A 15,044-nucleotide genomic window follows, 5' to 3' on the forward strand; every position below is an offset into this window, starting at 1 on the left:
CAAGGTTCCTCACAGTGTTACTGGAGGCCAAGGTAATGCCATCCAGAGTAAGAATCTGGTTAGATACCATTTTTCTAAGCTTTTCAGGGCCGAGTACAATAACCTCAGTTTTATCTGAATTAAGAAGCAGAAAGTTAGCGGCCATCCAGGTCTTTATGTCTTTAAGACATTCCTGCAGTTTAACTAATTGGTGTGTGTTATCTGGCTTCATGGACAGATAGAGCTGGGTGTCATCTTCATAGCAGTGAAAATGTATGCTATGTCTTCTAATGATGCTGCCTAAGGGAAGCATGTATAATGTAAACAGAATTGGTCCTAGCACTGAACCCTGTGGAACTCCATAATTAACCTCAGTGTGTGAAGAGGACTCTCCATTTACATGCACAAACTGGAGTCTATTAGATAGATATGATACAAACCACTGCAGTGCAGTACCTGTAATACCTACAGCATGTTCTAATCGCTCTAATAGGATATTATGGTCGACAGTATCGAATGCTGCACTGAGGTCTAGCAGGACAAGCACAGAGATGAGTCCACTGTCAGAGGCCATAAGAAGATCATTTGTAACCTTCACTAAAGCTGTTTCTGTGCTGTGATGAGCCTTGAAACCTGACTGAAACTCGTAAAATAAACCATTCCTCTGCAGATGATCTGTTAGCTGTTTGACAACTACTCTTTCAAGGATTTTTGATATGAAAGGAAGGTTGGAGATTGGCCTATAATTAGCTAAGACTGCTGGGTCTAGAGATGGCTTTTTGAGTAAAGGTTTAACTACAGCCAGCTTGAAGGCCTGTGGTACATAGCCAATTATTAGAGATAGGTTGATCATATTTAAGATCGAAGAATTAATTAATGGCAGGACTTCTTTGAGCAGTTTTGTAGGAATGGGGTCTAAAAGACACGTTGATGGTTTGGAGGAAGTAATTATTGAAGTTAACTCAGAAAGATCAATTGGACAAAAAGAGTCTAACTTAACATCGATGGTACTAAGAGTAGCTGTAGATAATGTTACATCTGTGGGATGATTATTGGTAATTTTTTCTCTAATGATAAAAATTTTATTTGTGAAGAAGTTCATGAAGTCATTACTAGTTAACGTTAAAGGGATGGTTGGGTCAAAAGAGGTCTGACTTTTTGTCAGCCTGGCTACAGAGCTGAAGAGAAACCTGGGGTTGTTCTTATTTTCTTCAATCAGTGATGAATAGTAAGATGTTCTGGCTTTGCGGAGGGCTTTCTTATAAAGCAGCAAACTATTTCTCCAGGCTAAATGATGATCCTCTAAATTTGTGACACGCCATTTCCTCTCCAGCTTACGAGTCATCTGCTTTAGGCTACGTGTTTGAGAATTATACCACGGAGTCAGGTACTTCTGATTAGAGACCTTAGTTTTCACAGGAGCTACAGTATCCAGAGTCGTACGTAGTGAGGAGGTGAAATTATTAACAAGATAATCGACCTCTGTTGGGGTAGCGTTCAGATAGCTGCTCTGCTCTATGTTGGTACAGGGCATTGAAGATGATAACAGTGGGTGGATTATATTCTTAAACTTAGTTACAGTGCTTTCAGAAAGACATCTACTTTGATAAAGTCTACTCTCCACCGCTGTGTAATCAATTATTGTAAATGTCAATGTTATCAGGAAATGATCAGACAGCAGAGGGTTTTCAGGAAACACTGTTAAATGTTCAGTTTCTATGCCATATGTTAAAACAAGATCTAGAGTGTGATTAAAGTGGTGGGTGGGTTCTTTTACATTTTGAGTGAAACCAATTGAGTCTAATAACAGATTAAATGCCATGTTGAGGCTGTCATTTTTAGCATCTACATGGATGTTAAAATCACCCACAATAATTATTTTATCTGAGCTCAGAACTAAATCAGATAAAAACTCTGAGAAATCAGACAGAAACTCTGTGTAAGGCCCAGGTGGACGATAGATGATAACAAGTAAGACTGGTTTCTGAGTTTCACAGCTGGGGTGGACGAGGCTAAGCATCAGGCTTTCAAATGAATTAAAAGTCTGTCTTGGTCTTTCATTAATTAATAGGCTGGTGTGAAAAATTGCTGCCACACCGCCCCCTCGGCCTGTGCTTCGAGATTTCTGGTAGTTAGAATGACTCGGGGGTGTTGATTCATTTAAACTAACATAATCATCCTGCTGCAACCAGGTTTCTGTAAGGCAGAGTAAATCAATTTGTTGATCAATTATTAAGTCATGTACTAACAGAGACTTGGAGGAGAGAGACTAATATTTAATAATCCACATTTCACTGTTTTACTCTTTGGTTCAGATGTGGATACTGTATTGTTCTTTCTTTGTAATTGTTTATGTTTAAGTTGTTTGTTGCTGGTTTTTAGTTTGTTTTTTGTCTGTTTGGGAGCTGACACAGTCTCTATGGAGATGGGTTTTTGGGGTGGTAGCAGGAGGAGAGAAGCTGCAGAGAGGCGTGTAAGACTGCAACTCTGCTTCCTGGTCCCAACTCTGGATAGTCATATTTTGGGGGGTTTAATAAATTTGTCCATATTTCTAGAAATGAGAGCTGCTCCATCCAAAGTGGGATGGATGCCGTCTCTCCTAACAAGTCCAGGTTTCCTCCAGAAGGTTTGCCAATTAGCTATGAAGCCCACATCGTTTCTGGGACACCACTCAGACAGCCAGCAATTTAAGCAATTTAAGGAGAACATGCGATAAATGAGATAAAAATAAAGACTTAAGATCCTCCACACCTTTGGCTGTGGACAGTTCAAGATGAGCAACAGAAGTTTCTGGCTTGTGACTGTCAACCATCAAGTGTTTCTGAGCTTCATGTAGTTTTAATTTATTAATTTTTTAATTTATTAAGTCATTTAAAAAAGAAACAGGGACACTCCAGGAATCTAAGATGCAAAGGGTACAATTTGGGCCAGCTTTAAGTCTTTGTGGAGTCACATATGTCCTGTGTATAAAAATGAAGGTAGTTGATGATTGTTTAGCCATGTTCCAAACACCAACCCAGTCAAAATTAGGGCTACTACACAAAGTAATTCATATACTTGCTACAGAGTGAATAGAATTGCTTAAAAAACAACCAACCAAAATAGAGCATGTGAGGGAAAGTAAAGCAGCATTTACTTGCAATAAAATTCCAGCATATACAGTTTAAACAAAATGGGATTTGTCAGGATTTCCGTATCACTCACTCTTACTTTTCATATATTCGAATTGAAGATACTGTCGAGTACACGTGGTGTGTTCAGCCTCAGCCTGGACTTTCTCATCCTTGTCCCAGTAACTCTTCCAAGAACAACTCGGGAGCAGGTTTTCCAGGTTTTGGAGATGGTACTGGAAGCATGGTTGCAATGTACCAGAGCCCTTTCTATGCTGTTTGTACTGAAAGAAGGTTGGTGTGGGAGCTTGTTTCTGCCACTGGAAAAATATTTTTTTTTGCCGCCAATAATTCAAAATCTTCAGTTTATTGTATTGAAAGTAAGATATTTTGAGAATTTTTTTCGGTGGTTGAAGCATCCATAGAGTTGGTGTAAACCATGCTGCTTCCCTCCTTTTAATTTCTACTTCTGTCTATAACATAGCCTTTGCAAGTAGCAGACACCATTTCCAGCAGTTATACCTGAGTGGCTGTATCATCAAATGTGATACAGCCCAGGGAGGAATGGTCCAAAACGCCTCTATCACTTCAGCTTTCATAGAAAACACTGGAGAAACACTAACATAGTTTGAGCTACTCCCTTGCCCTGAGGGCGGACAAAATGAATCCACACTTGATTTGGCACAGATTTTACACAAGATGCCCTTCCTGACGCAAACCTCCCATTTACGCAGGCTCGTGACCCCTCCCGAAGCTGCATTCGTGTCTTTTCCCAGAAACAAACCAGGGATCAAACAACTAATGAACATCATTATCGCTAAATTCGACAAGAGTTCACTTACTCCAGCTAAAGCCAGATAAACCCCAGATGTGACTTGGATGAAGCGAAGACCAGATGGTTTTTGATAATAAGAGAAATAAAGTACAGAAATGTTGATAGAATAGTGAAACATACCATACAGCGTGCACTGGGTTCAGTTTACCCCAACAATGTTTAATCTGTGTTCAGTCATGATGCAGTCTGATGCACAATATGCAGTATGGATAAACATCTTCTCAGTACATGGAGTTTGGCCTCATTATGATTGATATCACACCAATAAACAGCTGTGTACAGTAAATAACTACAACTGCATGTTCTACACAACATTTGTCACCATTCTTTATTTTTTGGAGCGACCCATCAGAATATTTTCACCCCTGTTTGGACAGAAGACAGCGTTCCTCTTCACACGTAACAGCAAACATAAACACATGACAGTCATTTTGGTGCATTTCACTTAACATCAAGTAGCTGTACACTGTAGTCGAACACACAAACATATCGGCATTTCCATTCTAACAAAATGTTCATCTGTAATGAAGTAGTGCATGACCTTTTTCTTTGGAGGGGAGGGGAGAAATAAAGTAACACTGCAAGTGCATGAGTTCCCCCTTTTCTCTAGTTCTTGAAATGAGCCTCACATAAAGCCTCCCTCACTGGTCAATGAGCCCTCACACTGAATGTTTTTTGAGAGCTTTTAAAACTGGACGCTACAAATAAGGGATGGATAAATAACACAGGCACACTACTACACAGCTGTAAGTCTTCACACAATCAAAGGAGTGGCCATTAAAAGAGTGCACGTTTAAAACACCTCGTCATCGGCTTCACTCTGCAGATCGGAACGCTGCCTGCGTCTTTGGCATTTGATTAAAACAAGGCTGCTTGACTTAGCAAATGAGGTAGTTTCAATATTAGCTATTCCATGGGTCTCTCTCTTTCTCCACTACAGTGAGACTATTGAAATAATAACAATATTAGGCTTAAGACATACAATAACAATGAGATCTGTTACAACAGCAGATTTCAAACAAAACACCATAGTGCACGTTCAGGAGTCTGTATCACTGCATCGCAACCTCCTGGATTCAGCAGGGCTGACTCAAAACTTCAGGCAGGCAGAAGAAGAAAAACTAGTTGGCCTTCGAGTCCTTCTCTGTTGAAGTTTCACACTCTGTCTTCTCGCCCTCGATTACACCTTTCTGTTATCGAAGAGAAAAACTGATTACATCCACTAAGAAAACAAACGTTTCCAATGCAAGCTACAAACTTTTTAACATTACCCGATGATATGAAAATGTATGCCTGTTTATGTCTAAAAAGGACCTGCCATGTTCCTTATGCTCCTTATTTTCTGTTACATATTACTAGCGCAGGGTTGGACCCCTGCTTGCCTTCAGAGCTGCCTTAATTCTTCATGGCACAGATTCAACGAGGTGGTGGAAATATTCCTCAGATTTTGGTCCATTATCAAGAAGCTGAAGAAATGTACCTAATAAAGTGACGACTGAATGTATACAGTTCATATTTAATAAGTCAAAAGTTATCTGCAAGCAACACCTGTGAGCCAGTAGCTCATCTCTCAGGCAGCCAATCAGAAGAGAGATGTCTTTAAGGGAGCTAAAAGGTTGTTTCAGACAGTGAATGAAGGTCTGATAAATGTCAGAGCTACTTTAGTAGAGCTCATGAATAATAACATTGAACTTAAAATGAGTATAATAGATCCACTTTAATTTACAACACAAACTTTGTTCCAAACAAGGCAACTAAACTCATGCTTAATTGTCAGTATGTTACCTTTGTCAGATTGTGGGTAATAACGGTTCAACAGGCTGAAAGTGGTGACATGCAAAACATTGACGACGGCCGAGGCCACGATGGCGAAGAGGGCGATACCAGAGAGCACCCAGAGCAGAGCCAACCCTCCGACAAACAACAGGAATGCTGAGAGAGCAAACACAGGTGACAGGTTTGTGACTACCAGGTGGTGCGGTGTCATAAAATGCTACAGCGCAAGGGTGAGCACACCTACCCTCACAGAAAACAAAACCCACTGCAGATATCATCATGGTCACAACAGCAAAAGTGACAAAGAGTCCAACAGGCACTGCAGCCATAGCGCAGAACATCAGAGCTGTGAGAGCTACAAACGAGTGGCTGCTGAGGTACCGCCCAAGTCTCGTATTCAGCAACCGTGCTACCTGTAAGAGATCAGGTTTCATTGCAGCTGCAAGACAAACCATCAGCTGATGCACACAAATTAGTGAAAACATAAAAGACTTTGACAAGTGGAGGTGTGAAGTTTTGGCTTACCCTGGGGTCATCTTTAAAGTGTTTCACCAAGGCCGTCCATCTTTTCTTCAGCTGCTCAAAGTCAGCCCCACTCTCACTGCTGCTGCTCTGCATCTTCACACAGGTCTGAAGTGACTGAGAAGGAGGAAAAGCACACACAGTCAATCTGGCTGCTTAAATCCCAACACTTAGCTTCCTATTTAAAAGTTACTCCAACGGCTCAACACATCCTCAGTTCAGCCCCAGTAACAATAAAAACTAGCTCAGAAACAAAATCTGGGATAAAGCTAACAACTGTTGTGAACTTCTGTTGCCGTTCACTGGACGAAAGTAACTTTCATTACACACTTTTTAAAACATATAACACAAGTTCTGCTGTGAGGTACAAACCTTAAACGGAGTCTCGGCAGCTCACAACATGAGAGAGAAATCACGAATGTCTCGTGGCTGCTTAAAACACGTCCACGGAAACAACACACCCATTTAAAAACGCACATCTCCTTTCTTCTCGTCCCGCCTCCTCCTTCTTCCTCTTCACAGAAACTCAGAAAGGGTTCTCGATGTTAACGCTGCTACCTAGTGGTGGCCTCAGGTATTGCAGCTCTAGGTGGCTAGCAAGAGCAACGGAGCAAAGAAAATTAAAAACAGTATAATCTACAATAAAGGTAACCTAGTCCCATACTGAAGGCTTTGTCGTGTGAGGGAGTGCATTAAAAAATAAAATATTAATAATTATACCAGTGACAAAATAATACAAAATGAATTTAATTTTTTTTTTTTAAATACACTCCTTACTCTGTAAAATGAAACTTTAGCTCTTCCCCACCCTGCACTTTCATTTGTTTTGGAGAAAAGAAATGACTGATGGCCCCAAAAAGTGGATTCTGTTCATCGTTTTCAGTGGGAGAAACGTTGCAGCGTCACTCATCCAAGGGTCTTCTTCACTTGGATTCCTTTTTGGGATTTCCCTACCTGAAGACTTGAATCAAGACACTTTGTGACTGATGATATCACTCTGTGACTCTACCGCAGAATAAAATCTGGATGCAAGGATGCAGGAATCAAACATCTGGAGTGACCAAATATTTGCATTGCCCTCTAAAACCGTTTTTAAAAGATTTAAATCAAGTTAAATAAATGAGAAAATAAATGTGAACAATAGATTTCACTTCCAAAATAATAAACCAGCAGCAACTCCAAAATAAGCATGGCTAGTCATGTGTACTTATTTATTTCCTAATATTAGGGAAATATATTTTTCCCACAAGGAAACATATACAGATAGGTAACCATAAGGCAGTAGAATTAAGTATATAGTAATAAAAACACATATCGTTTGTACCTGACCCTAGACAGACTCATGTATATTTACTGTCCTCTAGTGGCAAAAATGATACTTTGCACACCATAACATCACTGATACAGTCATTTATGTTTAAAATGTAAAAACAAATAATAACTTGATAATAACATGTAATACTTTCATTGCTAATGCATTAATAATGATGTGGAGCTTACGATCACTGCTTCACGTTATATTGATGCTACCTCTTATTTTGCCATTAACTGATTATTGGAACAGTGAAGTTTCTTCCCAGGTTGTTCTCCTGTTCCTTTTCAGCGGTGACATTTCTATACCCTCAAATGTATTTCCACCTGCACAGCTGCGTGTCTTCCCTTCCTCCTCAGACATATTATTCACTGTCATTAAATGATGCAGTCAGTAATTATGATGGATGCCGGTGCCAGCCTTCTCTGCTTCGGCTTAATTGTGCCATAAAACACAAATGGACTTAATTGAGTTGGTCACGAGGTCACGAACGATCAAATGATTTGTTCTTGCCGTTTTGTTTTTATTGTCACGGGAGCAAAACGGAAATCAGCGAAGAATAAACGTGCATTTCTGGAAGTGTGCTTCAGTAGAAAGCAAACACAAGCAGGTGACATCATTATCTGAGGTTACTCAGCACCTCTGATGTGGAGTAACCTCAGCAAACGGTACCTTTTGAATATGCCCTCATATTGACTGCCGAGGCTTTGTAGCAGGTGCTTTATTATCAGCAGTTCCCCTGAGATCCTGCAGGGGGAGTTCCTATTTCACTTAGAGTCTGTCGGGCTGAAATGGCCCTTTAAAAATAATGACCACACTGTTTAGCTCTCAGCTCTGTGCTGCTATTAGATGGCAACAGTAAGATTTCTCTCTGAAGACTGATCGGAATATCAAATGACTGAGCTTCACCCCGCCGCTGATTACTTCCTCGGTAAAAGATAGCAGATATTACCACAGGTGCCCACAAATTACGTTAAGTCCCTCGAGTTTTGGACGGCATTAAATTTTTGTGAGCACATAACTGCCAGGCATGGGCGAGCGAAACGGCAGGGCGATCTGTTCTGAATTACACCAAAGAGAGACACCCCTGGGACCAGTGATGACAACTTATTTGGAGCCTTTATAGCTGCTGGCCATACTAATTAATCACGCTGTTTGGTATTGTGTACAGGGGGAAGGTTCGGTGGGAGAGAAAAAAACCCAGCATCCACCTCTCCAGACTGCTAAACACCGTGAACTCAGTGAACCAAGGCTTTTCAGGAGGCACACAGGAGTTACACAAAAGGAGATTGTGTATGCAGTTAGTGCATCTGCACCCAAACAACAAGGGATTCCCAATAACTCAGCCCTGCACCCTTCACCCCACCCTCTGCAATCTCCTTGAATTTCAGGCTTTCATCTTTATGGCTCTTTCCCATCAGATTACACATTTCATAGTGGGAAACTCTGCAGGCTGGCTGCTGCACTGCATTCCACATAACTTCTGGCTGCCAACCAATGCATGCTTCATTAACACGACCCTGCCTGTCTGCTTGTTGAACTGCATTAAGCTTCATCTTCTGCCAAAGCTGTGAAACATCTCGCAGGGAGACCAGCCTCAAATCTCAGTCATCTGTCAAACACTCAGTAATCAATAAATCATTAAGAAACAAATGACACCTTTGAAGCAATTGACAGCCTATTTTTTGCAAATCTTTAATATTGTTTTGTAGTTGAAGTCAGTTTAAGCAAAGCACCCCCCTTAAATTACAATTATTCAGTAACAAACAACAGGTGAGAACTCAAACAATATTATTCTAATTACTTTTCTCTTTGGATTATCTCCTCCAATGCGTTTTGTCCCCGAGCCTGAAATTGTGCACTGCTGCGCTGCATGCCATCATACAGTGTTTTGTAGTAATGCATTATTTAGGAGGAAACATGTTGAAATCAATCAAATCACCACGGCAGTGCAGCATTCATTTTTCATCACTTAGAGCAGCAGTGGGCAACAAACCTTCAAGCAGCTGCCACCTCTCTGTTTTATGTCCCCTTTCACCAGTACATTATGCTACTCACCTGACCTGCTCGGATCAGTCCTCGCTTACCATCTGGATTAAAAAAAAAAAAAAAAAATCTAGTCTTAAATTGGAGCTAGAGGAGGTGTAGAGGTTTAATCACCTTCAAAGTACATGGTCATTACACAATGCTAGAAGGTAATTATGGGCTTTTTTGCTCATTAGGCCAAAAACATGTGGTTTAAGTCTGCAAAATTAAAGGCACTTTGTTCAGCAGTGGTTTTTTAAAAATATATTACACTTGGTTCAAGCAGTGTGTCTTTTCAGTTTCTTATAAAACCCGTGTACTGATTTTTTATAAGGCTGAAACTACTACTGATGCTGAAATAATAAATGTCAAGCAGAACTAATAAGGGGGTTTCCCTTCTGTGACCAATGTGACTGAAGTGAATTGCCATGCATTTCTAAAACAAACCCTCTTTCACATCTCATTTAAGATCTTTAAGTAAAATATACAACTAAAATGGGATTTAAATGAGGTGAAATCATATTATCACTTTGGTTGTGCGCTAGGTTTAATTCATATATGCTTTGCGCTGGTCAAAATAAGACATCTCGATGCAACAGAGCTGTTCTGTGGCTCTGGAGAAACAGTGAATGACATGTGTGACGAGCAGCCTGCTCTCCCTTGAGCGTAGTTGAAAACGGAATGTTGTTAATATGTCTCATATACATGTGGCACGGAGATATATTTGACTGTCTAAGAGCAAATTGACTGCACGATATGTCTCCTGGCATGTGTCAGGCTGCTCAACAGATTGCAACCAAAATGTGATTGATGGGCTGTCAGCAAATTCCAATTTGCATTCGCTGATTGTAAAAACTAATCACTGCGAGAGGAGGAGCGATGAAGAACCATGAAATAGTTGGAAATCTCCAGTGGTGCCCTGTTAACTGGTGCATGTCCAGCATTTTTTTTTATATCATTTGTTTGCTGATGTCTATCCCTTCGCTGACACACTGCAGTCAGTGCCTTCTGTGCATTATGAGAAAACGCGAGGGACCTGCTGCTTTTACTCGTCTGTGTTCGGCTTGTTCCATTCAATACCCACACCGCTCTCTCACATTTCCTCACTTTGTTCGCCTCTCTTTGAAGTTGCACAGGCGTGTTCGTCCAACAGCTGGCCGCAGGAGAACAAAATGTCTTTGGAGTCTGCCCTGTGTCAAATACGATAGCCCTCATTGTCAGTGGTTGTCATTTTGCCAGATGAAGGGGGTTGTTTGTGCTTCCTGTCCTCCGACTGGGCTGAGTGAGAGGCTCAAAGGGAGCTCCCTGGAGGGTGGTAAAGGGCGCTGCAGAGGATGAAGTCAGAGCCCTCATCAGCCTCTTAAAGCTGACCAACAGCAGCAGCAGCACCACTGCACCCTCCCTCAAGAGGGGACACAGGAGGAGATAATGTGTACTTGGTTAAAGCTCTCCATTCGTGGCAATAAAGGTGGTATTTTTAAAAGAAAAATGACCGCAGCAGCCCCAAAGCTCACCAGTTATGCTGAATCCGTAGCCTGAATAATGGACGAAGATTTCCTAACCTACTGGTTTCTCGTATTGCCATTGTGGGTTGTTTTTTTTGTCAGCCAGTGCTAGTAGGTTTGATTAGAGAGCTGAATCTGTCTGGATGTGCTGCACAGATGCATATACCTGGAGCGCAGATGTCTTGGACAAAACACCAGTGTTCTCTCATTGTCAGTGGTTGTCAACAAACTGATTGGCAAGGCTGGAAGCATCACTGGCCAGAATCTGGAGGTGTTTCAGTCAGCGAGGGACAGGAGACCCCTCAGAACAGGAACCTGAAATAACAGTTTGCACAGGCTCGCTAAAAATCGCCAGATATCAATCCAGTAAGATACGTTTGGATGTGATGGAATGGGAGCTTCACATCATGGATGTGCTGCTGAAAGATTTGCAGCAACTGTGTGATATTTAATGTCAATATGGAAAATTTTTCATTATCGTGGTGACTCTATGCCACAAAGAATTAAGGCAGTTCTGAAGAAAAAAATAGGGCCTCCAACCTCGCACCAGCAAGGTGTACTTGATGAAGTGTACATATGAACATTTTTTGGTGCTCTGTATCCAGAGAGACTTTATTACATCCTTATAACAGAGAACTGTCTGATCCTCAACCACGGTAGTCATTTATTCAAGCATACGGTGGGAGAAGATTAATTTCATGCAGGCGAACTTTTCTCTGATCAAACCGTTGAGTTGCTTAGTACCCAGTTGCATCTGCAGTTAATCCTTACTGTGAGAAAATCAACCTAGAACAAAAACAGTGAGCTTCTTCAGAGCAGAAATTAATGAATGCCCTGACACGCATGTGGAATCAATCTTTTCATGTACCTTCTGGCAATTAAATGCCTTCCCAGACGAGTTAGATTTTAGGAGTCACATGTTGCCTGTTTTCTTCTGTCCTCAGCATGTGCGTCTCTTTTGATAAACCCTAGCATCAGGCTTTTGATTTATCATCAAATACATCATAGACGGTAATTTAATTTGCGATACTTAATCAGTGTTTTCCCCACTTTCAATTACAATGAATCAACACTGTCACCGCAGTCTGTCACTAAACAAACTTTGCCATCAATTCCATGCAAAATCTATGAGGCGTCACTGAATAACAAAGTAGAGTGAATATTATCCAAAGTCGGGTCAGTGGGTTTATGCAAGAAAAAAAACAAAAAAACGAAAAAAAAAACCTGTGCTGCAAAATGTTGCAATGTGTTGTTGCTGCTCCTCATCACATATTCAGGTTCTTATTCAATGTCAGTATTTTGATGGATGGCTCTCGGTGCCTTTTGCTCCTGCATTTTGATACACTGTTTGAATTATGATTAAAGAGGGAGTTGGCTAAAAGCAGCAAGAGGATTAGTGACAGCTCTCGAGACAGGAGAGACTATATAAGAGAAGGAAGATGGGCTTGAGAGGTCATCATTAAAGAAAGGTGATGGTAGAGTATATTACCCTCATGCATTATTTGCTTCACTTTTGTGCCAGTCTGACCTGGAGAAGAGAAGAGGAGCGGGAAGGGGGAAAGTAAAGATGGGGGACGAATAAGGATGGCGATAAGGGACTGTTAAACTTGTAGACGTCCTTTTGTATTCCCCATCACTTCACAATGTGCCCCTCAGGAAGGCAGGGAGAGTCTTCTGGCCATATATTACAGCTTTACTGTCAGTGACTGGACTCGCTCATTAAACCTAACTTGATTGTTTTGAAGCAAAGGGAGGGATTTGTGCATCAGTGAAGGATTTGGACAGGAAAAAGAGATGATTTTCTCCTGTGTTTTTTTTGGAGGTTATAGCAGTGCTCCACATGGTGGAACATCCTCTAATCAAACTGCAGGGCAGTGGTCTGTCAGTGTTTAAACAGATCCTTTATGATGCAAACAAATTTGTCAGGTGCATGTGCATAATATCTCGCTTGCACAAACGCGCAGAGAAAAAAACGACAACGCGCGTCTGCTGTAAGTGTCAACTTCACAGGTGACCTTTTGTTTCTGTTAGCTGTTTGGACTTGCAGGTTGTTTGATGCTCTAAACCACCCTGAATTAAGCACTACTCCAACATCAAGGTGGCGTGGTTAGCTAGATGAAAGCAAAGGGCTTACACGGCGGGTAATACATTCAACAGGCGCATATTCACAGCTAGAAGTGAAGCAGCTGGGGAGAAGGAGTAGGCACGATGAAAGTGGATTAGCATGGATTCATCATTCTCTATCACAGAAAAGGCATGAGTGCTTCATGAATCTACTCTGTATTTCCTCGCAGAAGGGCTCAGCAGTTTATTGGTTGCTATAAACACAAAGGAGCATAAAAGTGTCCAATTACTTGTCTTAGCATTTAATGGTAAACATTTTTATACCGCCTTGAAATTTAAATGCATTAAATGCATTGGTTTAAATGCATTTAATTGATTATTTATTCTGACTCACTTCATTAAAAAAAACAGAAGCTGGTTGGCATGTGTGGAACTGATCTGTAAGTCTTTGGTGAACCCCACCTCCCATTTTTCTGGTTTAAGTAAGTAGATTAAAACCACTGAGAGCTTTATGTGTCATGGCCTGGGTCTACGGACCCAGGACTCATGTATTTTAGTTATGTTCGTGTGGTGTTTTGGCTTTCTCTCCTTTTTTCCTCCTGGTGTCTCCGTGTGAGCTTCCAGACGTTTTGGTTCGCTGTGGAGACTGCAAACCCGGAAGTGTTCCTGCACTAGAGACAGCCACACCTGCCGCTCGTCCTCCTCTGCCAGCTACAACGGATTACGCCCGTCAAGGGAGCAGTATTTAAGACTGTAGCTGAGCTGAGGCTGACGCTGGATCCTTGAGTCAGAACTCGTCAGTACAGCCGTGGACTTGATATAAACCTTCGAGAAAGTAGATTCCCTGCTAACCTGTTTGTGTTACCAGGAATCTGGAGCGGTGCGTGTTTTGGAAGTCACGGTATGGGTGTTTTTGGAGTCGCCACTGTTTCACCTTTCACGAACATCTGCACTGTGTGGGATTCAGGGAGAATCACCACGGGACCACAGTGCCGGGATTTTGTATATAGTTGTGTGTTTTCCACCCCTGTCAATAAATCCACTGTCCTTCACTAAGAGTCTCGCGTTTGGGCCCTAATTTCTCTGCAACTCCACGGTCTGCCATCGCAGCCCGTGACAGAATGTGGCTTTAGGGCACATTTCTCTAAAGAATTAAATATTCATGACTAAATTAACAACAGTGAAAGTTAACTTTAGGAAAACAAAACTTCTTTAAAGGCCCCCTGTGGAGTTTTTTTTAATAGCAGTAACTCTATAGACTGGTGATGTTCTGCTGACTTGGTCTCATTAAAAAAAGGCAGCATTTTAAAATTTCTAAATAGTGAAGAACTCCCACGGCCACTATTTTCTGATTCATAGGACACACAAAAAGAAATCACAACATTTTGCTGCAAAAGAGCGTCAAATTTCATTTAAAAAAAAAAACCCCACTGAACTGGCTTTAGATATGATTTTGAAAATAAAACATTTAATCCAGTGAATTCACTGAAAAGTCTTTTTTCATAACTACAGGCATAACTGACAATAACTTTGGAGAAGTCTTACTGTCCCACCTACTACTGTTTGTTACCGTGTCTTCTAAAGTCTCTCTCAACTGTGTCTCCATGCTCACGAAGTGTAAAGTATTGAAGCCACAATAGCACTACAACATTATACATCTATAGAGTCTATGTGAGCATCATGTTCTGTATGCCCGTGCAGAGATTAGCTGCCCACACACCCAGTGTTGTGTGTTGCCAGGTTGTGTCATAGATGGTTCTAAATTATATAGTGTTGATTGCGCTTCATAGTCATAGTTCAAGCACAAAGAACAAGGATTTATTTATATTTGTCAGGCTGCTGGAAACTTGATCCAACATTTAGAGTTTAGTTTGCATTCATGATTCCTTTTGCTGCATTTTGAAGATGCTTAAAGT

At 41.1% G+C, this 15,044-nt stretch overlaps 1 protein-coding gene across 2 annotated transcripts; it reads right to left on the minus strand.

Annotated features, from left to right (window-relative positions):
* Positions 1–4,224: 4,224 nt before the first annotated feature.
* On the minus strand, positions 4,225–6,754 carry LOC146711352 (lipid droplet assembly factor 1-like). 2 transcript variants are annotated; one of them, XM_085454182.1, is made up of 5 exons: positions 6,595–6,753; positions 6,226–6,339; positions 5,945–6,113; positions 5,710–5,856; positions 4,225–5,110 (listed from the first exon to the last, which is right to left on the minus strand). In XM_085454182.1, the coding sequence occupies exons 2-5, from the start codon at positions 6,316–6,318 to the stop codon at positions 5,046–5,048; spliced, it is 474 nt and encodes a 157-aa protein (XP_085310308.1). In that variant the 5' UTR covers positions 6,319–6,339; positions 6,595–6,753; the 3' UTR covers positions 4,225–5,045. The 2 variants fall into 2 exon arrangements, 1 of the variants encoding a protein (XP_085310308.1); XR_014920144.1 differs by having other exon boundaries at positions 5,052–5,114; positions 5,307–5,856; positions 6,595–6,754.
* Between the last annotated feature and the right edge of the window lie 8,290 nt (positions 6,755–15,044).

This window comes from Copadichromis virginalis, linkage group LG4 (assembly GCF_057382275.1).
Source record: "Copadichromis virginalis isolate Kocher_CV1m ecotype Utaka linkage group LG4, C_Virginalis_male_GT1.1, whole genome shotgun sequence".
In the NCBI taxonomy this organism is placed as follows: Eukaryota; Metazoa; Chordata; class Actinopteri; order Cichliformes; family Cichlidae; genus Copadichromis; species Copadichromis virginalis.